Source organism: Pinus tabuliformis, chromosome 7, assembly GCF_031772625.1.
Source record: "Pinus tabuliformis cultivar Carrire ecotype Pingquan chromosome 7, CPIR1, whole genome shotgun sequence".
Taxonomy (NCBI): domain Eukaryota; kingdom Viridiplantae; phylum Streptophyta; class Pinopsida; order Pinales; family Pinaceae; genus Pinus; species Pinus tabuliformis.
Genome location: NC_142293.1, coordinates 144,371,371 through 144,396,551, shown reverse-complemented (window position 1 = coordinate 144,396,551; position 25,181 = coordinate 144,371,371). Strand labels below are relative to the sequence as shown.

General features: G+C 37.2%; 1 protein-coding gene across 1 annotated transcript; it reads left to right on the top strand.

Moving 5' to 3' along the window:
- The first annotated feature begins 2,202 nt into the window (after window positions 1–2,202).
- Window positions 2,203–3,245, top strand: LOC149246249 (uncharacterized). The gene has a single exon (XM_089440183.1). The coding sequence runs from the start codon at window positions 2,322–2,324 to the stop codon at window positions 3,243–3,245; it is 924 nt and encodes a 307-aa protein (XP_089296309.1). The 5' UTR covers window positions 2,203–2,321.
- Window positions 3,246–25,181: the final 21,936 nt, after the last annotated feature.

The following is a 25,181-nucleotide window of genomic DNA, read 5'->3' as shown; positions in this document are numbered from 1 at the left end:
AGATCGATTTTGTTTTTATTTCATTAGATCATACTCACAAAAACTAGATTCGATCATCCTTGTATATTTTCATTTTAAAATTGGGAAATTGAAAATGAATATATTTTTACTACTATTGCGTGAATGGTTACACTGGAAATTTAATTACACGTAATAGTTTGTAATTTTCAATTAGCATAGAGTAGGTAGGATCATATTTTATGTTTCAAATAAGTATGCTCTCCTCCTGCGTTTTCACACGATCTCGAGGATCAGAAAGTAGCATGTTTATAAATGTTTTCAGGGTTTGCAATATAGTTGTCTCCATTTGCTAAAAAAATTATCCTAAATCAATAAAAAATCCTAGAATGTTTTAGGATTAGAATAAATTTAAAGACTTTTTATAAGATTTTGATTTTAAAACAATATAAAAAAATAAAAAAAATTAGAATAAATTCAATTTCTTTTAAAAAAAGAAAAAAGATTTTGATTTTTAACATAAAAACTCTTAGGAATAAATTCCTTTTTATTTTTATTTATTTATTTAAATTTATTTTGATAGTAACATAAACAAATTAGGAATAGAAATAGTTACAAAAAAAAAAAAATGATTTATTTTAGTTTAAAAAATAGAAAATAAATTAATTAAAAAAAACAATATTAATTAAAAAAAACAAAAACAAAATAAATCATTTTTTTTAGTTACAGAACAAATAGAACATAAACCATTTTTTTTTAAATTTTAGTTAAAAAAAAATTAAAAAATTTAGATAAAATTTCATTTCTTTTTAAATTAAAAAAATCAATAAAAAAAAAATTAATAGAAAAATGCATGACGTAGACTTTGGTATATTTTGTAACTGCTGTCAAAAAGTGGTGTGTTGTTCAGAGTTTGAAGTATATGCTGGATGGGAAAGACTCGAGCTCCTTATCAACACATCTATCTTAAGGACGGGAACTGCAGGGCGTGCCTTCATGAATGACAATGGAGTCTTTGGAGGCTCCATATTGGGTGTCACCTTCTTCCAGGCATCTATGAAGTCTTGGTGGGCGGCATCAGTAGCAGTAGCAGGGGCATTGTCTGCAAATCCCCATCTGCCCGCTACTGCTCCGCTCCCTCCTACTCTTGCAGAGAAAACCGCTGGCTTCAGAAGAGAACACAACGCTCGTCGGCCCAGCATGATGATGATGGCTTTCAAACCCTTCTGTATCAAACCCTACAGAGCGTGAAAACCTTGAAACCCTTTTGTAGCAGTTTTGACCTCTCTCTTCTCGCCGTTCGGATGGAAGTAAATCTTTTGAAATCAAAAGGAAAGGTGCAAAAATTGAAGATGAAAAGCTTGGAGATCCATTGGCAGAGAAACTTCGTCAACAAAGGCTCGTGGAGGAACCTGACTACCAGTCTACTGCAGAATTATTTGGTAAACGCACCAGAGAGAAGTCGTTGGACAACTTTATTCCAAAATCAGAAGAAGATTTTGTAGAATATGCGGAGCTTATTGGACATAAATTGAGGCCGTATGAGAAGAAGGCGTTTGCCACGCTCCTTCTGATCTAAAAGTGCCAGTGGAAGTTGGGAAGATCCCATCTTTTAGGGAAACCATGGGCTCAATCACGGAGAAAATCTTGGGCATGAGGCGGAAATCCGGCATGAATAATCTCCAGAATCGATGATGTATGTGAAGTCGCTCTGACCAATGAGGAAAATCAGGGTTCTGTTAGTAAAATAGGGAAAATATCGTGCCAATTCCTCATGAAAAAATCGGGCTTTGGTATTGATTGAGATTCTGGAGCCACGTGTTTTATAGCTACAACGAACGGGTCTCCAACTGCAGTTTTGAAAACTGCGTAAAGGGGCAAACATGGGAGACCCAAACAGAAAGGCCATCTGCATCTGCGAGTTGCCGAGGCCATGAGCAAGAATATATATGACGGTATGAAACCTTTGGAAGCTGCAGTATGTGGTGCCGCTCTGGAAGGCGCAATTGCATCAGGGATTTCTGATCAAGTACTCACGATTTTGCTAGTAGAGTTACGAGCCATGGCCGAGGTTCAGCTAGGACGTGTTGTGCGCACCGTTGTATTAACAATACCTGTTTCCTTTAGCCGGTTTCAGCAAACTCGTGTTGAAAGGGCTTGTGCTATGGCTGGGTTGCATGTTCTTCGCTTGATGCCAGAACCCACAGCAGTAGCCCTGCTTTATGCTCAGCAGCTTTGAGGTGCAGGCAGGCCGAGGTTGGGGTTTCGTCCCTGGCCCTATCACCATTAAATGTTTATACACTCATGTACTGTAGTTGATCATCATCTATATCGATGTTGAATTAAAGGTTTCTGCTGCTGAAATGGGTGCGGAGCCTGCGAAGGAGATGGAAGGAGGGGCCTCGCCTCCCCAGTCATGGGAACTGGCAGGCCTCGAAGAGAGCATGGGCAAATTGCTGTTACCGGGTCGAGAGGTTGAAATGCAGGAAGAGAAGGCACGAGGTTCTTCGCTCGACGGTGGCGGGGATCTGGCCGAGGCTATAAATCAAGTCGACCATTTCCTTAGGGACGCTCTTCAGAATCCTCGGGAGCGATTAACAATTTTACGAATGGAGCAACAGGTTGAAAAATTTATTCAAAATCCTAGCCAACAACAGCTTGATTTTGAACAGTTGCCAACTTCCTATCTCAGACTTGTTGCCCATCGTGTTGCTCAGCATTATGGTCTGCAATCAATGGTGGTGATTGATTGCCACACAACAGATGGATCTGGTTCTCGCATCATTGCTCGGAAAACATCTCAAAGTGGGTATCCAGTGATTCGGTTGGCTGACATTCCTGTAAATCTACCTCGCGATGAGAAGACTAATGTTGTTAGGTTTGAAATTATGCAGAGGTCACAGAAAGGTTCTCAAGTAGGTGGTAGGGGGAGTCTTAACAATTCATCGGAGTCCAATTTTGCTAAAAGTGTAGAGGAAAGGAAGGAAGAGTATATTAAAGCACGTGCTCGGATCTTCAACTGCAATAGCTCTGCAGACTTCATAGAAACATCTGTCGAAGATGAGTTGGCTTCATTCGATAATGAGCAATGCTATTCCATTAGAATTTCGAGTCCTGATGGAAAACTTACAACGGACCCACTCCAAAATAATGATGCAAAAGCATTAATGGATTGTTCCTCTGGACTTGGTGGAATAAACAATTTGAATGAACAATCCAAAACAAATTTTAATTTTAACAAAACAATAAAAAACAAAATCAAAACAATTAAAAAAAAAAACAAATAAAAAATCAAAGCAATTAAAAAAAAAATATCAAAACAATTAAAAAAAAAAAACAAATTAAAAAAATTATAATTTTCAAAAAAAAATTGCAAATGGACATTCCATAACAGCTGAAAACATTTTATGCTAACTTGTCTTGTTGGAGTTGGGAACTAGCGCGCAAAGGCAACAGGTAAAAAATTCATTTCATTTTATTTTGGTTGCTAAGCATTCATACTCATTCTTGCATTTTATATCTTTCAAAGAGCTCTTAAAGTTTTCATGCAGGATTTGTACTGAGCTTTGACAGGTGCGCGATGATCCAAGTCCATGTAGATGTGATCTTCCGAAATCACATTCATTATTGAAAGCTTGAAGGAGTTAATTACAAATGTCGTGACATTTGTCACTACAGAGAAATGTTTTGTTGTCATGATTTGTTTCCCACACTTCTCCTTCAAAGCCTCATCAGTCATCCATGTTATAGTCCACTGATTCAATGCCTTATCCATTATGACTTCATACATGTCTACTTTTCTGAGTTGCATACATTTTTGCCTACCATTCAGTTCATCTTTTTGCCTCATGAATAAACCATCCATCTCTCTAAATTGCCTTGTTTTCCTTGCCATAAAAATTGTTTGACCATAACATCTTGTATCTAGAGTCCTACCAATCATTTTGTATGAACTCGTGTTGACTGATGTGGGATTCCTTAAGACCCACCTTTCAACAAGTCTTGACCCATCGACCTCAACACCTTATCTGGGACAAAGACTAGAGTCACTATTAACACCTTAAGGCTTGCATGCTTTAATGGCAAGTCTTCTCGCCAATGAACAATGGGAATACATTAATGTCTCTTGTTTGTTAGATCTTGCAAGTGGCTCGACATCAGCTCATTCATTCGCACTTCGCAAGATGTACTTGGATACCTTAGCACTCATTGACATTAATGGTGAGTTTGCCTCACATTGGTTAACGACATTCATCAATGGTCGGTAATCCAATGACTTCTTTCCATGTTCGACATCGACACATTCATTCACATGGAAAGAATTGTGCCACTATATGCGACGAGATGAAGACTATATGATTCAGGAGCAGATTATTTTATACTTTGGAACAGATTCAATAGCAGTAATAAAAGATCCACATTCACAACTTCATCCATAATATATGCAACCAAGACACAGATCACATTCTTGTATTCTTCATTCCATGATTCAACAGCAGAAGGTACACTTTTCTACATATACACAGTTTATCCACTCAGGTAAGTAAAGGTATGTTCTTTTCTAGCTTTTTATCATACAATTCCTTTAATACTAAAATTATAATTTTTGGAAAATGTTTCACCATGTTCATATTCACATCCATACTCCATTATCACCTTCCATATGTCATATATATCCTTTCTACACATATCATCCTAACCAACATACTTTTTCCAACCAACTACTATTGCATTATGATTCAAATGTTACATGTTTTGCAAAATAATGATCAACGAAAGAATGGTTGATTAAATGTTTTCAAAGTCTTTTGATGCAACACAAAAACAATGAAAGTATTGTTACACAAGAACCAATACTAAACAAATTTTGGTTGTCACACAAGAACCAACCAAAATAATATGTTGCAATCAAATGTTTTTAAGAGAAAAGACTTTACAAAAAGGAACAAAGTTGTCAAAAAGAAAATTATGTGAAGTTAAAAAATCGATATCAGCCAAAGTTCATGTAAAAGCAAGACAATTCAAAAGATAAAATCATGATCAATGTAATAGATTGCATGAGGACATGCAATAACTTAAGTTGGGGGGTATGTTGGGCCGCCAAATTAACATCAATTTGCACTCCATTTTCACCTTTATCCTCATTTTGTCACCTCATTTCATCATATTATCATTACATAACCCTATATTTCCATTACCATATGAGTTTATATTTTCATTTTCCAAAGTTATTAATTTCATGTATTTAGAGTGAATTTATGATTAAAAGTTAGAGAAATAACATTTATTTGCTTATACCTAAAAGTGGCTTGAGTTTGATGACATGTGTAGATCATTTGGAAGTTTCCAAGGCACCCTTATGTGGCCTCCCAAGATCAAATTCGAATTTCAACTCAAGAGGTGGACCATATTCCAAGGAGAAAGATCATGGAGATTTTGATGTGTCATGGGATTCGTATCTAGTATTTAGGGATAAGTTGAGACAAGTATGAGTCTACTAGATATTTAAGGGATCTACATTTATTGAGTAGATATCCCTAATTCATGTATAAATAAGAAGAGCATCCTCCAAATCATGTTATGAAAGGAGGGAGAGAAAACAATTATCAGTTATTCATTAGCATTAGATTTATGTTCATTCAACATGAATAATACCATTTTCTCCAAATCATGAGTTATGAGTGTTGTTTGATTCTTAAGGTGTGATAGTTGTTCATGTGTGCTCATTGAAGAATGGAAGGATCCCCATACTGAGATAAGTGCACTTTGTTGTAAAGTAATGTTGTGAATATACTAATTTTAATTATGATGTTCATCTTATTTCTTTCTTGTAAATACTTGTAGATAATTTTAGTATGAATTCATGTTGTGGCCATGTTTTGTTGTGTGAAGGTTGATCTCCTTTCAATAGCTAGTTTTGATGTGAGAAGGAAAACCAGGAACTCCTAAGTTAGGAGTCCCTTCTTCATGAGCTAGATTAAATTGAAATAAGATTTACTTTCTCATATGCTTTCCTAGATTACATTTACGTGAATATTGATTCCCTTTCAGTATATAGTTTTTATGTGAGAAGGGCAATCAAGTCCTCCTAAGTTAGGAGACCCTTCTCCATGAGCTAAGAATTGAATTGAAAACAATATTTACTTGCTTTCATTTACATGCTTTCTTTCTTGGTTTCTTAGGTGTTTGATAATGTTATTATAGGAAGATTGTAGAAGGACAATCAGGACTCTTGAACAAGAGACTCTTCTCTATCTTCTAAAGTAAAATAATTCCATTGATCAAACATTCTTTTATGCTTTCAGAAAATAGATCTGATAGTTTAGATTTGTAATATGCATTTCCATTCTAAACAAACTTCATACACCTGTTTCATCAAAGATCCCATATATTTTGGTTTGCTTCTAAGTTTACGATACCCCGGATTGATAATTAAATGACAGGGATTTATCAGACAACTAAATCGCCCAACAACCACCACTGAAAGGCTATTTGAAATACAACATAGACGGGGCTTCAAAAGGCAACCCGGGAACAGCTGGTTTTGGAGGATTTTTAAGGGATGATAATGGCAGTATTATCTTTATCTTCCACTGCCTTTTGGGAAGAGCCACAAATAATATGGCAGAATTAATGGCTCTGGAACAATGTCTAGAGTCTCTAATCCAGTACCATGGCTCTAATGTCATTGTTGAAGTAGACTCAAAGATAACCATTAACTCTGTGAAAATAATCAACTGCGGTACTCGGCCGGAGAAAGTCTCCACTCACTAGAAACTAATCTAGGTCTACCAAAGAATCCATGTTCACCTCTAGGAGCTTCGAACGATTAGTTTCAACCATGTTCGACGTTCGGCCAATAAACTAGCGGACCTTCTGGCCAACCAAGGGGTGAATAATGCTGATGAAGGAATGGCGAAAAAGTGGCAAGAGATACCTCAAAACTGTTTAAAGGTTTGTTGCGATGAACAAGCCGCAGAAGACAAAGAAGTGTTTAGATATCAGGCCAGGTTGACTAGCATGAATTGATTTCTCCGGCTAGAATTTATTTAACCTATCAGTATGTACTTGGTGGAAGGGCTAGCTAAAGTTGGTCTCATTTTATCCCAGAGTCAGTTGAACGAGGTTCTCAATTCTTTGGCAGACAAGTTGCCTAGTCTTTTCCCAAACAAGCACAATATTGGAGTCCGGTTCTGTAGCAAAAATAAACAGAATGCGTGGTCTGTTTTTCAGGCAACCGGAATTTTCTACCTTTCCGCTTTTGGGCTTGCAAACCATAACATGGTTGGTTTTCTGGTGATCGCGCGATACATAAGCGGTTTATGGTTTTGCAGTTTCAGGAGAAATTCCATAGAGATTGTTACACATGGCAGGTTGGTTGACTTTGATACTGCCTTTGATCACACACTATCTCTCTATCGGGTTAGGCCGCACGATTTGATTTCTGGCCGTTGGATTCAGTAGCCAGGATCAACGGTTGGGATCGATCGTGTTGTTTTTTGTGGGGCCAGGTGGGCCCTATCCTTTCATCCGGTTTGGCGCGTTTTCTCCCTCTTTCGTGGTGTGTGGAATTGGTACGGTCGGGGGTATCCATGGTCGTATGTTAGCTCTGGGAAGTATTTTTTATCTGGAAGTGTGGGGGGAGCCTGTTGTAGACTTTCCATGTTTATTTCTCAAAAGTTTGGTGATCACTGTAGTAGCTTGGGGAGTTTTGGTCATGGGCAAGGATTCCTTTTTCCCGAATTCTTTTAAAGGATCGGGTCTTATGTGCAATATGTATTTTTTCTTTTGAATTAATGAATTAGAAGGATCGGTTCTTGCTTCATCAAAAAAAAAGAAATCACACTTCATGTTTTACCAAGAAATAAGTACGCCACACAAAATATTAATGACTAGACCAACTAATCAAATATCATATTTGAAAAACAGAAGTAAATCTGCTCTATGAATTATACAGGGACAAAAATAACTTCAAACTTACAGAAAGAAACAATTAACCTACTGCTAAAACTACCACTACAATCCCTACTAAAGAGGAGGGTCATTCCTCCCTAGCAGGGAGCCCGAATGAAATGCAAACTAGTCAGGAATTCAACGAAAAATATGTAAAAGTATCAACAATGGTGTTCTTGTATCTAAATAGCTATGAATTATAGAATAACAATGACATCTCATCTTTCCTTCCATATTCCCTTCCATGGAATTTAACCCTTTTATAAATTTTACATGCCCAAAATAGGGAACAGATCAGTTATGAGAATCTTACGATTCTCATACTGATCGATATTAAAAGAAAATAGGAAGTGTTACAACTTCTTTCTAAATATGAGGCCTATTTAAGTTACACCATTTTCTAAAATCATAACTGCCTAGATTCCTTGACTGCCCACAGATAATTCACGCTTCTTGATAGCTGTCTCGTGGAATAGTACCCACGGTCCTTGACAATTGTGGTGTAACAACATCTCATGGTGTAACAACAACTTGAGGTGTAACAACAATGGTTTGTAACAGAAAATTCTCAAAACCTATTTGTGAATGAAAACAACATAACCGTCCATCCTTTTCCCTTGAATTCATGGGAAACGCTTGAAATAAAAATAGCTAGAGAACTTCTTCCATATTTACCCTGGTTAGCCATAAAAAAGATATCACTTCATTCATATTTAACAAAAATGGAAAAATAATATGTCACAACAAGAGTAACTTCTTATAACCAGGAAAAGCGATAATTAGGACATAAAACTCGTGGGTTCAAAGGTAAAATGGTAAAAAATGGGGGAAAGAGGTATCTAACGTATGCACAAAAGTTGCACCCAACACTTATGAAGGTAGGTTCAACTCTAAGTTTTTCTATCATATACGTTTGATGATGCATTTTCTTGAGGGTAATGAAAATAACCTGCCTTATTTCTTACTCAATAGTCTAAATAAAATGATTGGTAATACTCGAAGGAAAATATGGCCTATCGAGATACTATGTATCATAATGTTTTGATAAAAATGTTAATTGAAGCCCACCTCGAGAGCATAGGATATGATTGTGAAATTCTTCTAGTCAGGAATCATTTTAAAGAGATAGAACAAAAAGAACTGACCAGAAAAATAAAAAGAAGTAGAAGAAAGTTATTTATAAACCCTAAAGATGATGTAGCTCTACAACTAGAGAAACCCTCAAAAGATGAAACTCCTCTTACTGATGTATTAGAAAATATTAAGAATAAGAATATTGGAAGAAGAAAAAAACCAGTGATAAGGAAAAAAGTATGTCTAGAAAGAAATTAGAGGAAATAGAACTGGCAAAGACTGAATAAACAAAAGTTAAAAATCAAATTCCTCTTACTAAAGCCTCATCTACTTTCAGGAGAAGTGCAAGACTCAAAAAATCAACAAAGGAATCATCACGAAAATCTATATAATTTATCAATCTAGAGGAAGATGAGGAACTAAAGCTTCCATCAGTTATAGTTCCATCACCAGATTTATCACCAATTTCATCACCAATTTCTAATACAGTAAGAAGAACACCTAAAATTGACCCAGTTCAGCAAGAGATATATTGTTATATAGAGTCTTTGGATAAAAATCTATAGAAAAAGCCATTGTATCCTCCTTAAATCAAGAAAAAGGAATTCAATCTGATACTCCACAAGAACCTCCAATATAAATACTATCAAAGAAGAAATTTTTGAATTGGAGACACTAAACAAACACTTAAAAAAAGAACATGAAATGTTAAAAGTACATAATAAAGTACAAAGGACTCAAAATGACAACATTCTCTTACACATTTGTCTATGGTATGATAAGAATAAAACGTTAAAGGAAAAGAACAAATCCCTTAAGAGAAAGGTCATAAGTATGAAGTATAAGATTATGATGAAGAAACCAAGGATTGCGGTCACTAAGAAAAAGGAAAAGAAGAAAAATCTCGATGTTCTAGCTAGAGTTTCTAAAGGGGTTCAGTAACAGGAAAGGTTCATTAGTTTTGAAATTTTTGCATGAGGAAATGCAATGACTTTTGTGTGGGGAATGTTGACCCTCACAATTGCTTCTTTTTGACACCTGTTTTCATTCTCTTTATTTCTTTTTAACCTTCAAAATCACACAGTGGGAATCAAATTGCGGGATTTATGACATTGAAAGTCTATAATTGTCTTGTATTTCATAAATTGATAATCTTCTTTATTATTTAGTGTAATGTTTGCTTCATCTATTGAATTGCAATGATTCTGCAACTAATACATGATTCTGCAACCAAGTCTGTGGTTTGATAGGTTCCAAGGTGCCAGTTGGAAAGCAAAATATATGGGTATATGGAAATTGATGTAGTCAACGATTTCATCCTACTCTCATCATCTAGATCGATGGAAACAGGTTCTAGTGATGCAGTAAAAGATAAATTCAACCCTAGTAATCGGCAACAAGCGAGCGAGAACGAGATATATGCCTCATGATTTGCTTTGATAATAGAAAATCATGAGCAAATTATGCTGCCTTTCAAGTTAAAATTAGTATTCTTTTCACAAGGATTAAGCATAGAGATCTAAGCAGTTAATGCAATGAGATTTATAAATAAACCTCTTGGCAGCAATGAAATGTTGTTAAGGAGTATGCAACAGTGAAGATTTAAATTCTGTTTTTAATATGCAGTTTATGAAAGAACCTTTTTGTTTCCATGCGTGGTTGAGTGTTTGATCAACAATGTGACTACCCACTTCTCATGGAACATCCCCTCAAGAAGTAAGGATTCTTGTCATTATTCAGTAGATAGGATTTCTATATAATTTCATAAGCTTTCTGCCTGTTCAATTGAGTAGTTTCATTCTTAATTCTTTCATAATCAAACTAGGATTGTCTTCCTAATTATTTCTTATGTTTAGAGATTATGAATGCACATGAATTAATCTTAGCAACAATGATAGCAAGGATACGATTTTATACTTAGACGTAACTTTATTTTTCATGTAGAATAGAGGATTTATTTGTAAAATTGGATATTACATTTCAAACATGTGTGATTTATAATTCAAGCAAGTGTGGATGTATTTAAGCATATGTTTATTTCATTTTGATTTCAAACAATTGTGAATGCTATTTTTACAGATGTTGCAATGAGATTAATAGTATCCTTTCCATTTAAAATTGAGTGTGTATATAATTCTTATTGGTGTGAAGAGTGTAATTAATTTTCATTTACAACAAGTGTGGGATTCATTTACTTATATGCAAAATTGTGAGATTTTCTTTCAAAGAATAGTGTGAGATTTTCTATAAGTAGTTTTGAGTAAAAGAGTGTGATCATCATAAGGATAATATTATTTCACTAATAGAAGACGTGCATTTCTATAACTCAATTTAATTTAGAATAAAAGGCTTCTATCATATACAATGTATTTACACTTCATCAACTTACTAGCCCTGGTCAATAATTTATGTAAACAATTTAAGATCAATTAAATTGCCAAATAGAGAGCACATTAATTTTCTTTTGGAAGGAGTATTGAAATATGAGAAGGGAAAATTTAGGGGCTAATAATTGTAGGGGCTAATTTTCTATGCTTTTTCCAAAAAATATGTTTCACTAATTTCCATTTTTTCTAAAAATTATTCGCCCAAATTTTATGGTATGGAATTATTTTACCTCAAAAATCACTAAAATTTTATATAGAAGCTATATAAAAATCTTAGAAATTTGAACATTTTTATGAAAGTATTAGCAAACATTTTACACATTGCATGTTATGGTCTAGTGAGATTCGCCAAGGTTTCTAAAATTTAAGATAAATTTCCATCCTTAAAATTTTCCATGAATATGAGTGAAGACATTGTTATTCATGCACTTGATAATTTGATTGCACAATTAGTAGAATTGTATTTTTTTTTTTTTTACATGGAGATAGCTTATAATAGGACCTAGTGCTGGATCACGATAAACATAGTGGTTTCATTTGGTTTTCTGTTCAAGGATAGTCTTTACATTTGCCTGGTCGATGCCCAAGTTTCCAAATAATTAGTAGCTAGGGTGTGTATTTCCATAGCTAGGGTTTGTTCTTTGATTGTCACTAATTAGGTTTTGCCTCTCAGGTGTCAGTAGCTAGGGTTTTGTCTCTAAATTTCCAAATAGTTAGGACTTGGTCCTTAATTAAGGTTTTCTCTTCAATTCTTGATAGTTCAAGATTGCTTTCAATTGTTGGTATCTGCAAGATTGGTTTCTGATTTGTAATAAATGCTTTTTTTAGTGCAGGATTAGAGCATGAATTGATTAAGTGCAAAAACTCAAGGTATGAGCAGTGATTCTAGGGTTTCACTTTGCAGGTTGTTGGAGTCATTTTCTGGCATTTATAGTGTTGTGCCTTGAAGTCCACGGATGTAATATTGACATGAAATGTTGGTCCATCAACATACCTTATAGTACACCCAACAATATCCATACTAGAGATATGAACAAAATATCATATCTGAATTCCTGCTAAGGAGATTTAGGACAAACTACATATGTTATATGTAGTGAGTAGCAACAACAATTATGAAGAGGTAGAGAAGAGCAACAAAAATAAGAATAAGAAGAGATCTAAGAATAATGAATCTTAACTTGAACCAGTTCTACAACGTAACAACAAATATGAAGGTATAAGCCATAATGACTTACTTTTGAGTTATAGTTTAGATAACGGTGATGATAACAATTCATATCTGGTTAGTGAAGTAGATGATGGTCATATTTTTATGTTTCTTAGGACTGAATATGAATATGCTATGGTTTTTATTGAAGATATTTCTAGTGAAGTTGGTAGAATAACATATGAAAGCAAGGAGCATGATAGTATATTGCATATTTGTGATGAGAAAAAGAAGAATATTAAGGAGGAGATCATTACTTTGAGGATCGAGCTCGCGGAATTGAGAAGAAATAAAGAAGTTATGAGAAGTAAGAAAAATGATAAAAAGGACTAATGTTGAAGCGCGTCAAGATCTAATTGACAAATTGAGAAAGCAACTCGAAGAAAAAGATTAGAAGCTAGAGCAAGTAAAGAGAACTATAGTAGTGGATACATCTAGCTCTAGATTTCAAAAGGTAGAGATAAGTTCACATGTAAGAAAGAGCAATGAAGCAGAACCAAAGAAACCTACAATAAAGGATGTTGTTATTAGCCATTTTGTCACATCTGATAAATATGCCTCCTAATGGGATCAATAAACATCCTTTTTACACAAAAATATCGTCACCATGATTATTTGCAGTCAGTATGTGTCTATCATCACTTGTACTGTCCTCCTAAGCAAGTCTCAGACCTCAGCTCTTGAATTGAAGCTTTGAAAATGGGAGAAAGACATTAAAAATCAACAAAGCTCTGAACTACACTTTCTCTCACTGTTGCCTGCGGTCCCATACCTCCTGTTCACAAAAACTGCGGACCTGCCCCCTCTGTCCCTAAAGGAGTGCGTACGGACCCCTGTGAAAGTCAAAAAGGCGCAAGTTTATTCTAAAAAACTCACTTTGGGTTAATTCTAGATGATTCTAGAAGGAATTTTGACGTGGATTGGTCGCTCTTAGGTGGTTCATGCATCCCAAAAGAGAAGGAGCTAATCCCTTGATGAGAGGAGCTATCCCTTTGAAGGAGGACCTAGTAACTTCCATGCATTGCACTATAAATTAAGGCATTGGGCTGGTTGCTAGGGAGGTTAGAAGCTGAACATTTTTTAGGGTAAATGCTGGTGGAATTGAGACTTCCTAGTTAAGATTGAGAGGAGAGATAACATACCTTTTTGGCTTCATTGGGAAGAGAGTGAAACTTGTCAAAGTAAAGGAGACTTCTTGTTGGACCCTGGGAGGAGCTTGTACAACATCAAGGCATAGGTTGTAAAGTTCTTCTTTGATTTGAATTAATACAATCAGATTCATTTTTCTCAACAAATTTTCCTATGTCATTTGTTTCATGAATTCCTTGATCATCATGTTAAGTATGTTTTATGATATTGGCTTTTCAGGTGTTATTTAATTTGTTTGCTTGTTTTTGTTTGCAGATTCTCAACAAGGGAGATCATTTGGATCAAAGGAGCGAGGCTTCCACAAACTTGCATTAGACCTAAGGTAGGCCTAAACACTTGTTTGCCTTTGTTTATAAATGCATATTTAGAGAAAGATAGTTTTTGATTGGCTTGCTTGTCACTAGATATTGTTAGATTCTAGGAAGGTCTATCTTGTCCGCAAGATCGACTCATTCTGTGTGACAAAATGGTGACCATACTGGGGATCAAACCCAGAATCTCTATTATGTCGATACAGTGTTGGAGATCACTTGGTTCTCCTTCACTAAATCAATCCCCGACGATTCTAAAGGCCTTTGATGGTTGTGGGTTTCGTCCTTTTGGCATTCTACAGGATTTACCTATAGGGGTTGAAGGAAAAATTGTTAATCTAGATGTGGAGGTGGTTGATGCCCCTCTAGATTACAACCTTCTCTTCGTAGTTGGTCTTACGCTATGACAGTTGTCGTTTCATCGGTCTTTCAGGTTATAAAGTTTCCTCATAATGGAAAGATCGTAACAATAGAACAGCTGGCTTACTTTTCGTCTGACCCAGCCTCTTCTGAAAGCATTCAGCATGTCGGTAAAACGACTATCCCGTATAAGGATATTGGAGTAGGACTAGTTAAAGATGTTGGTTTACTGGGAACTTTTCCTTTTCCTCCGATCAACGCATCGTCTTCTTTTGCAACCATTCATATGATTTCGTTAGACACCATTGTTTATGATGATCCTTGGATCGTACCTTTTGAATCTGAGATAGACTCATTTGGTGATGTTATGCCTTTGAGTCCATATGAAATTACGTATAAGGCCGTGCAATCGTTTACCGACCCATCTTCAACCAAAAATGACTTAATGAATGTGGTCCATGAGGAATCATTTTTCACATCAAACTGGGATTCAACAACATTTTCCGAACTTGTTCACTCTGATGAGAAAATTCGTGAAATCCTATGTGTAGATGATTTACCATGGGAAGATCTCCATCACAGATCTTCATTCTTACCCAAGAATGATCGTTTTGAAAATGATTTTTCATCAATTTTTACGACTGAATATGTCAAGGAACCTCAGAATCCAATGAAAAATCCTGATTCAGAGTTAAATTTGGGGAACATCTCTTGAACTATTCCTATTGAAATTTCGGTTAAGCCTGGAATTGTTGAAAACATTCATATAGGTGCCTCGTGTACAGAAGATGAAATTCAAATATATAAGGCCCTATTTCAAGAATTTTGCGACGTGTTTGCTTGGTCCTATGAGGAAATTCCAGGAATTGACCCTGCAATTGTTGTTCATGAAATCAAGACTTACCCAGATGCTAAACCCATCCGGCAACGTTTGTGTCAGATTGACCCAAGAAAAGCTGCTCCTATTAAAGCAGAAGTTGAAAAATTACTCAAAGCAGGTTTCATTTATCCGATCCCGTTAACGGATTGGTTATCAAATATTGTTGTGGTTAACAAAAAGCAAGGGACAATAAGAATATGTATCGATTATAGGGACATTAATCAAGCCTGTCCAAAGGACAATTACCCAACTCCCTATATCGACCAAATCATTGATGATTGTGCCGATAGCGAAATATTCTCCTTCATGGATGGTTTTTCCGGATACAATCAAATCAATATTCTACCTGCCGATCAACGAAAAACGACTTTCATTTGTCCATGGGGGACATTTGCTTATTGCAAATTACCCATTGGGCTCAAGAATGCCAGGGCAACTTTTCAAAAGGCCATGTATTATGCGTTTCATGACATCAAGCACATTGTGCAACCCTATCTCGATGATTTGCCTGCTCATTCATTACATCGAGCTGATCATCTCATCCATTTACGAGCAATCTTTATGAGGTGTAGGCATTATCGGATTAGGTTGAATCCACACAAGTGTGTTTTCTATATAGAAACGGGTCGATTGTTGGGGTTTGTTGTTTCAAAAGCTGGCATTCGCGTCGATCCCTCGAAGGTTGAAGCTATTGTCAAATTGCCTCCTCCTTCGAGTCTTCGCCAACTCCAAAGTTTGCAAGGGAAAGCAAACTTTTTACGATGATTCATTCCTAACTATGCCAAGGTTACAAAGGGTTTTACCCAGTTGTTGAAACAGAATACTCCATTCTATTGGGATGAGATAGCTCAGAAATATTTTGATGCACTAAAACACGCGTTGACCCATGCCCCGTTATTTCATCCTCCCAACTACAACTAGGACTACTTCTTGTATCTCGCCGCCTCTCATTCCACCACTGGAATGGTCTTAGTTCAGGAAGATGAATTCGGTACTGAACATGTGATATATTACCTTAGTCGAACTTTAAATCCAACTGAGCTAAAATACTCACATGTGGAGAAATTGGCATTGGTAGCTGTTCAAGCTATCCAACGTTTTCGTCACTACATTTTACTACGTAAAACTACAATAATTTCTGATTGCAACCCTATGATCTACATTTTGACCAAGCAATTGCTAGGGGGCAAGTACTCCAAATGGATTGTGATCCTGCAGGAGTTCGACTTGGAATTTAAAAAATCTAAGTCTAAGAAATCTTTAGTTTTTGTGGAGTTAATGTGTGACTTCCCACGTGCTGACACGGAAACTGTGGCGGAGGAACCCATTGCGGATGAATCCTTGTTTCTAATTAGCACTTTAGATCCGTGGTATGGGGATATCATCGTTTATCTCTAGACCCAATCCTTTTGGCTACAAATTTCAAGGTCAAAACGTCGAAAAATACGATTCCAATCCCAACAATTCGGGATTATTGGAGATACTCTTTATCGCCGTGGGGCGAACTCTATTTTTCAAAGTTGTTTAACTCACGAGGAAGCTGAAAGGGTTATAAATGACTGTCACTCTAGAGCGTGTGGCGGTCATATGTCTGGGTATGCCACAGCCTAAAAGATATTGCTCGCTGGCTACTTCTGGCCGTCTTTGTTTAAAGATTGTATTAACGCTGTCCAAAAATGCCACAACTGCCAAATGTTTGATCGAAAGACGTGCTCCACCTGCTCCTCTCCACCCTATAATTGTTGTTGCTCCTTTCGCCAAATGGGGTATCGATTTTATTACATGTAACCCTCACTCGGCCGGGGGGCATGCGTATATCATCCTTGTTGTAGATTATTTTACCAAGTGGGCCGAGGCGATGCCTACATTTGAGGTAGACGGCAAAACAGCTGCAATTTTCATGTTCAATCATATAATTGCTAGGTTTTGTGTTCCACAAGCGATTATCACTGATCATGGGCGTCATTTTCGAAACGTTATGATGACCGAACTTACAGGCCAGCTTGGCTTGCGTCACGATAGTTCAACTCCTTATTATCCACAAGCTAATGGTATGGTTGAATCCATCAACAAAGTTTTAGTCATCATGATCCGGTGAATCATTGGGATTCATCGGTCGAATTGGCATAACATGATATTTTCAGCGCTTTGGGCGTATCAAACCTCAGTAAAAACGTCAACAGGGTTCACTCCTTTCCAACTAGTTTATGGTCTAGAAGCTGTGTTACACATTGAATGCGAAATCTCGTCATTGCAAATGGCCATCGAGTTACTTCCAGCCACTTCCGAAGAGGAAAAACGTTTGTTATACTTGCCTCAATTAGATGAGAATCTACGTGATGTTGCATTGGTGATCAAAACTCATGCAAAACGTATTAAAGCTCAGTATGATCGAAATGTGACCCCTCGAAATTTTTTGGAAGGAGATCTAGTCTTATTGTATGATCAAGCTAATGATAAATTAGGCGCTGGAAAATTCGTTCCTATGTGGCATGGTCCCTATGTTGTCAAGAGAAAGCTAGCAAAAGGGTACTATGAATTGGTAGACTTTGACGGCGACTCTTTAGGTAAACCCAGAAATGGTCTTTACCTAAAGAGGCATTATGCTTAAAGGATGGGTATGGAGATTTTTAGTTAGGATAGTTTTCTTTCTAGCTGGTGTGTTTTAGTTTAAAAAGTGTGCTTAGCATAGAGAGTGTTTTTCATCATTATTCCTACTTATCTTGGTTTTACTCTTGATATTGCAGATGTCGATGCCTCTCCAAACATACATTGGTTTCACTGATGGTGCTTTTCGTAATACACAGAGCATTTCTTCCGCAGCTTGGGTTATCTATTCGCCCTCTGACGAGTTGGTATCTATGCATGGGGTAAGCCTCAGTCAAACAACGAACAACATTGCCGAGTATAGTGCAGTGATTGAGTTATTATCTGAATCTATTTCATTTGGGATTCGGAGTTTAATAGTGAGGTTAGATTCTGAACTCGTTGTATTACAGCTTAATAGAGTGTATACCATTAGAAATCTAGTGTTATTGAGATTATTTTTGAGAGTGCGTCTATTGGAATGTGAATTTGATTATATTGAATATCAGCATATTCCAAGATCTTTAAATACATTAGCAGATGCAATTGCTTCTCGAATGTTAAGTAGACATTTGCAATAATCATACATGTAAATTTAAAAGCATTCCATAACATGATTTACAAGATAAGCCAGTAATAGTGATATATATATAGGATTGTGTCAAAATATACATCGTCCCCGATCATAGGTTGAAAAACACCTTATGATTGGCAAAAATGATAAGTACAAAAAGCAAAAATGTCATATGTGTCTACAATAGGCGATCATCCTATCACTAGTGATGATCTCGATAAGAAACCACTGCATGGGCCACCTTACAAAGGAACCTCCTAAAAGGTCCTAGGACCCCAATCACATAGTGCTGTAGTCGACGAGGAATGTCATCTATGTCGGTCTCTGGAATGTCCCCTGTCAAGCGCTCTAGATGACTCTCCAACTCGGCCAAGGTCTCTGCTGATTCGTCCTATGGGGCTGGTGTCGCTGCAGCTGGTTATTTCCTCTCGTAAGGCCGGAGAGCGGCTGGTCGCTGTGGACCCACATCTGCATTGAAACTTTTACTATCAGTTTTGGGACAACATAAAAACAAAAAAAAAATTAAAATAGGAAAATGTTGAAAATGATTTTACCTGAATCATCCCATTGCTCTCCTGGTGGAAGAGCCATGTCTGGGTCACCACGAAAATCTACCCCAGCATAAGGGAAGTCCTAAATGGCAAAAACCTGGTTTTCCAACCAATGGAAATACTCAGGTTTGAATCAAATGACCTCTGTCCCCTCGTCCGGATGACGGGCCATAACTGCAACCCATCGCATCAGTTTGGGCTCTCGAGGAAGCCCAGCTCCAACAGTAAGGTGCTACGGGACCAACATTGGGACCCTCTCCAGACCAAAGCTCACAACCAAAGCCCCATAACCAAAGGTCTTCAGTTGTCTGTTCTTGGCTCTGGTCAGTTGGCCTTTTACATTAGCCAACACAGCATCGCACCAGTTGAAGATGGTGCCTCAAAAGCAGTCAACTGCCATCCGCATCTGGGATCCGGTGGCAATATGTAGTGCGACACTCCCGCAAAGTTTGGTAATAGTAAACGTGATCACCATGAGTTCAGGATGGGATATGATTTTAATGTCTATCCCTTTGTCTCTAGCCTGGCTGTTGCAGAACTCTAGCCGGATGCTATCGACAGACTAGCCACCTGGCCTACTCCCAAATAGAGTCAAGTCTTCGCCTCTCTTAGGCAAACCAATCAAAAAGTATGTGTCTACCGGCTCAATTTCGAGCTGGTGGCCACCAATGAAGAAGCACTGGTCCTATATGCTCCACCTGTCTACGAGCCACTGTAAGAAATCCACTTGGGCCCTCATGCTAGGTATGGCCCAGAATTTGTACAAGCCGCATTCCTTCAATGCATCGATCAAAGGTTGGTGATTCAACGTGGCAATATTCACGTCCTCATGCTCCCATTCTCGCCAATCAAGCATGATGTACACTCTACATCCAACAAAAAGGAAAATTAGAATGCAAGAAATTAAGTTGTTTGGGTCAATTTTGAGAATTTTTGGGTTAAAAACCCTTGCTGCGGGGTTTGCACCCTCTCTATTAGAGACAGTGCGTGGGTCCGCACCTTGCCTTCATGGAAGGTGTGGACCCCTGACTTCTTCCCCATTGAGAAAAAGTCGGGGTCCGCGGGCTGCCAGTGTTATACCTGCGACCCCCGCGCGCGGGTTTCTAGCCTAAAAACCCTCTAAAAAATGAAATAAAACCCTAAAACACAAATTGAAATGGTTGAAATTAAAGATTAAGATGATGTGGATTACCTGGAGAAGACGACGTTCGATTCCGACGGATGGATTTTCCGCAATCTTCACGCGAAGTTTCTGAACAAAAGCACTATTTTCTCACCCAAATCTTCAACGGTAAAAATGAATTGACGAAAGCCCTTTTTATAATTTTTTTGAATAAATGAATTGTAAATTTGTTTATGTTTCACTTTAGAAAGGTAATTTTTGCAGCATTTTTATCCATTTCAAACAGGTATGAGTAATGTTTGCAATTTTTGTTCAGGATAACAGATTGTTCAGCTGAAATCGGTCATTTTCAACGAAAAAACATTTAAAGTCACCTTTAAGCTCTTTTCTGACTCCTAAAACATGAAAAGGTCGCCGAGTTTTTCTTTTTAAACTCGTTAAAATGGAATTAAAAAGACGGTCCACTTACAGCTCTTTTCTGACCATAAAAACATGAAAAGATTGCCGGATTTTTGTCGTTTCAAATTCGATATTGGTTATAAAACGACGTGTCGTTGATCGCTTTTTTACTTTTTCGGATCAGGGGCACTAACTACGAAAAGTACTCCTTGGTCGTAAAGATCAAGCGGTTCTCTCAAGTATTATTTTATACTTTTTCGGGCTTGGGAGACACAAATTTACGAAAAAGGTCAACCCTGGAGTCTTCTTAAGTTTTTTCAGACTCTCTAAAATTGAAAAACGCCGAGTTTCTCCTATACTGGACTCATTAAAATTCTACAGTAAAGGACCTGTTCAATTACAAACAGGAACGAACCACTCCTTCTTAGGGTTCGAATTTAAACTAAGTTGGACTCATCCAAAGGATGAGCTTATAATCAAGCAAATGTTATCCTCCTCAAGCTTGTCAAAAATAAAGAGGTACTTGCCAGAAATGGTGGGGGAAAAGAGAGAAAAATGAGCCTGTTTGTCATACTTTGTAACCACTCTTGAACACGACACTTTTATTCACCTGGGTTGGAAAATCCTTTGCCTAACAGTTGATCAAACCACATTGAAAGTCTTCAGTCGGTTTCTGGGTATTAACTTTGGGTCAATTGTCACCAAACCATCTGTTGTGTCGTTATGTGTTCAAAAGGTCAGTGCCAATAAGCCATTCATCTGCAAAATATCTGTCTTCCATCTTGACCATCCCTATGTTATGAAACCAGCTCAAGAGAAGATAGAAAAGATAGATCAACGCCTTAGAATTCAGCCTCTTCGAGGGGGAAACCTCCTTTACATTACATAAATGAACAATTCTTGGATGATTCAAATGACAAAACCTCCTTTCTATATATAGGAGTCTAAGGAGTCACAATATAATCCAGCTGACCTAACAATAATAATATAAAGCCACAAAAATAACAATAGAGGGATTCTATGGGGCACAGAAATAACAATATGGGGGTAATAGGGGCACAAAAATATAAATAAGGGGTATAACTACAATAGTAATGGGGTAATCACTAGTATTATAGGGACCCAACATGCCCCTCTCCTTCAAAAAGTGTTGTCCTCAACGCTTGAGTAGTTCTGGATACTTCTGCATAAAATTCTCATCCTCCCATGTGGAATCTTCAGCGGATAAGTTCTTCCACTTGATAAGATACTCTGAAATTGATCGATTTCGTAGCTGTCGAGTTCTTGTTTCTGTGACTGCTTCCGGTTCCAATATAATTTTTCCTTCCTCGTCAAGTTCTGGCAATATTGTTTGAATTGGGAGCTTGTCACCTATAACCTTCTTTAAACATGAAACATGGAAAACTGGGTGCAATCGAGAAGCTGCAGGAAGCTCCAATTTGTATGCCATAGTACCAATCTTTTGCAACACCTTGTACGGACCATAATACTTTGGTGATAATTTATTATCCTTCTTAGCTTGCTTTAGGGACATTTGCTTATATGGTTGTAGCCGTAGGAATACCCAATCACCTACATCAAAACTTCTTTCACTGCGATGTTGATCTGCCTGTTGTTTCATTCTATTTTGTGCCAACACGAGGTTATCCTTTAAGAGTTGGAGGACTTGTTGTTGATGTTCGATGTGATGTTCCACTGCCTGAACCTTAGAATTTTCTCTTAAATATGATGTGATGGATGGTGGTTGATACCCATAAAGTGCCATAAATGGGGTCATTTTTGTTGCTGTATGGAAGGAAGTGTTATACCACCATTCAGCCAGAGGCAACCATTTGACCCATTGTGTCTGTTTATCAGATACAAAGCAACGAAGATATCCTTCCAAACATTTGTTTACTATCTCAGTTTTCCCATCAGATTGAGGATGATAAGATGAGCTATGAGCTAACTGAGTACCAAGACAAGAAAATAATTCTGTCCAAAAATTTCCAGTGAAAATGGGATCTCTGTCACTTACAATAATCTTTGGGTTTCCATGTAGCTTTTGAACTGTTTCCATAAATGCAGTAGAAACTGTACTGGCTTTAAATGGATGTGATAATGCACAAAAGTGTGCATACTTGGTAAGTCTGTCAACTACCACCATGATGACACTCTTTCCCTCAGACTTGGGTAAACCTGTGATAAAATCCATTGAAACCTCCTCCCAACGTTGGCTTGGAATGGATAAAGGTTGTAATAGACCCGGTGTCTTAATTGTTTCAACTTTATTTTGTTGGCAAACCAAACATTCCGCCACAAACTTTTGAATATCTGATTTAAGGCCATCCCAAAAAAATTCCTTCTTAACCCTGTGGTAAGTTTTTAAAAATCCTGAGTGCCCTCCTAAGGGAGAAGTGTGCAATTCCATAAGAATCTTTTGTTTTAGCTGGGAATTCTTACAGAGGTATAAGCGATCTTTGTACCATAACGAATCATTTTGCCAGCTAAATGTATCAGAAGTACTGGAATCTTGTTGTAGCTTTCGAATAAGTGCCCACACTTCTTCGTCATTCTTCCATTCCTCCCTTGCTTCGTTTATCCAATCTGGTTGGATAATAGAAATGGCACACAACAATGCTTCCACATCCTCATCCTTTCTTGAGAGTGCATCTGCCACCACATTTTGCTTCCCTTTTTTGTAGATGATTTCAAAGTCATAACCCAACATCTTTGTGACCCACTTTTGTTGCTCTTCAGAGGATAATCTTTGTTCTAAAAAGTATTTAAGGCTATCATGATCCGTTTTTACCTTGAAGTGTCTTCCCATTAGGTAGGGTCGCCATTTCTTAAGTGCATGGAGTATTGCCAACATTTCCTTCTCATAAATAGCTTTGCTTAAAAACTTTCCCTTGATTGGACGACTTTCAAAAGCAATGGGTCTTTCATCTTGCATTAGAACAACACCAATTCCATTTCCTGAAGCATCACATTCCACAATAAAGGTTTTTGTGAAGTCCGGTGTAGCTAAGACCGGTGCTTGGCACATTGCCTCTTTAAGATGTTCAAAGGCCTTTGTTGCTTCCGGAGTCCATGAAAATGAATCTTTCTTCAATAATGTTGTTAGAGGTGCTGCTATTCTCCCATAATTCTTAACAAACTTGCGATAATACCCTGTCAACCCAAGAAATCCTCGCAGATGCTTTATGGATGTGGGGATTTTCCATTCCTTAATGGCTTTAATTTTGCTAGGGTCTACCTTAACTCCTTCATGAGATACAATATGACCCAAATATTCCACCTCCTGGACTCCAAAGAAACATTTGGATCTTTTTGCATATAATTGTTTCTCCTCCAATAGTTGTAGCACCCTGTCAACATGTTCAACATGATCCTTCCAAGACTTGTTGTAGATTAGTATATCATCAAAAAATACTAACACAAATTTTCTAAGGAATGGTTTGAAAATTGAATTCATCAAACCTTGAAATGTTGAAGGTGCATTGGTAAGGCCAAAAGGCATGACCAAAAATTCATAATGACCCTCATGAGTTCTAAATGCCGTTTTCAGAATGTCTTCAATCTTCATTCTGATTTGATGATATCCCGAACGAAGATCCAACTTGGTGAAGTAAATTGATCCATGCAATTCATCCAGTAATTCATCAATGACAGGAATGGGGAACTTATCTTTAATAGTGAGCTTGTTGAGCTCCCTATAATCCGGACACATGCGCCATGATCCATCCTTCTTGTGCACCAATACTACTGGAGCTGAGAAAGAACTTTGACTCGGTTGAATTATACCAGCCTCTAGCATTTCTGCAACCATACGTTCAATTTCACTTTTTTGGACATAGGGATATCTGTACGGCCTGATGTTTGGAGGAACACTTCCTGGAATCAGATGAATAGCATGATCATGATCACGCATAGGTGGGAGACCTTTGGGAGTCTCAAATACCTCGGAATGATTGTCCAGGACTTTTTGGAGATACAGAGAAATAGATGATTCCAATGTGGAAACATCTAGCGAACATAATTGTGCAATTACACCTCTTTGCTCCTTTTTTAGAAGCTTTGTCATGCCATTAGAGCTGATTATCTTTCCTGGTTTCCCTGCAATACCCCTTAATTCAACTTCCTTTCCTTCCGTAGAAAATTTGATGAAAAGTTCTTGAAAATTAAAAGCTATTGTACCCAAGGATTGTAGCCATTGGACTCCTAGTACAACATCAGCACCTCCCATTGGAATGGAAAGCATTGGGCTAGTCAATACATATTCTCCCATGGATAGCTTGATATTATGGCACTTTCCAGAGCAATTTATTGTTCCTCCATTTGCAATCATCACTTGACACTCTGGTGCTGGATATAGGAAGCAATTCAATTCTTTTGCTACCCTACAATGAATAAAATTGTGGGTGCTTCCTGAATCAATCAACACTATTACCTTTTTCTTCTTGATTTGTCCTTCTATCTTGATGGTTTGAGGAGTGGTAATTCCCACCAATGCATTACAAGATATGGTCGGATTTATTTGTTCTTCATCTAGGCTTTGTTCCTGGAGTATATCCTCTTCTTTTGACCTTTCTTGCTCCTTTTCTTCTTCCTCTTCACAATCTATGTAGAATAATTTCTTCTCAGCACACTTATGACCTTTTGTGTATTTGCTATCACAACTGTA

Bases quoted from the DNA above. Each gene is read 5' to 3' on its own strand.
- LOC149246249 (XM_089440183.1), top strand. From the start codon at position 2,322: ATGGGTGCGGAGCCTGCGAAGGAGATGGAAGGAGGGGCCTCGCCTCCC.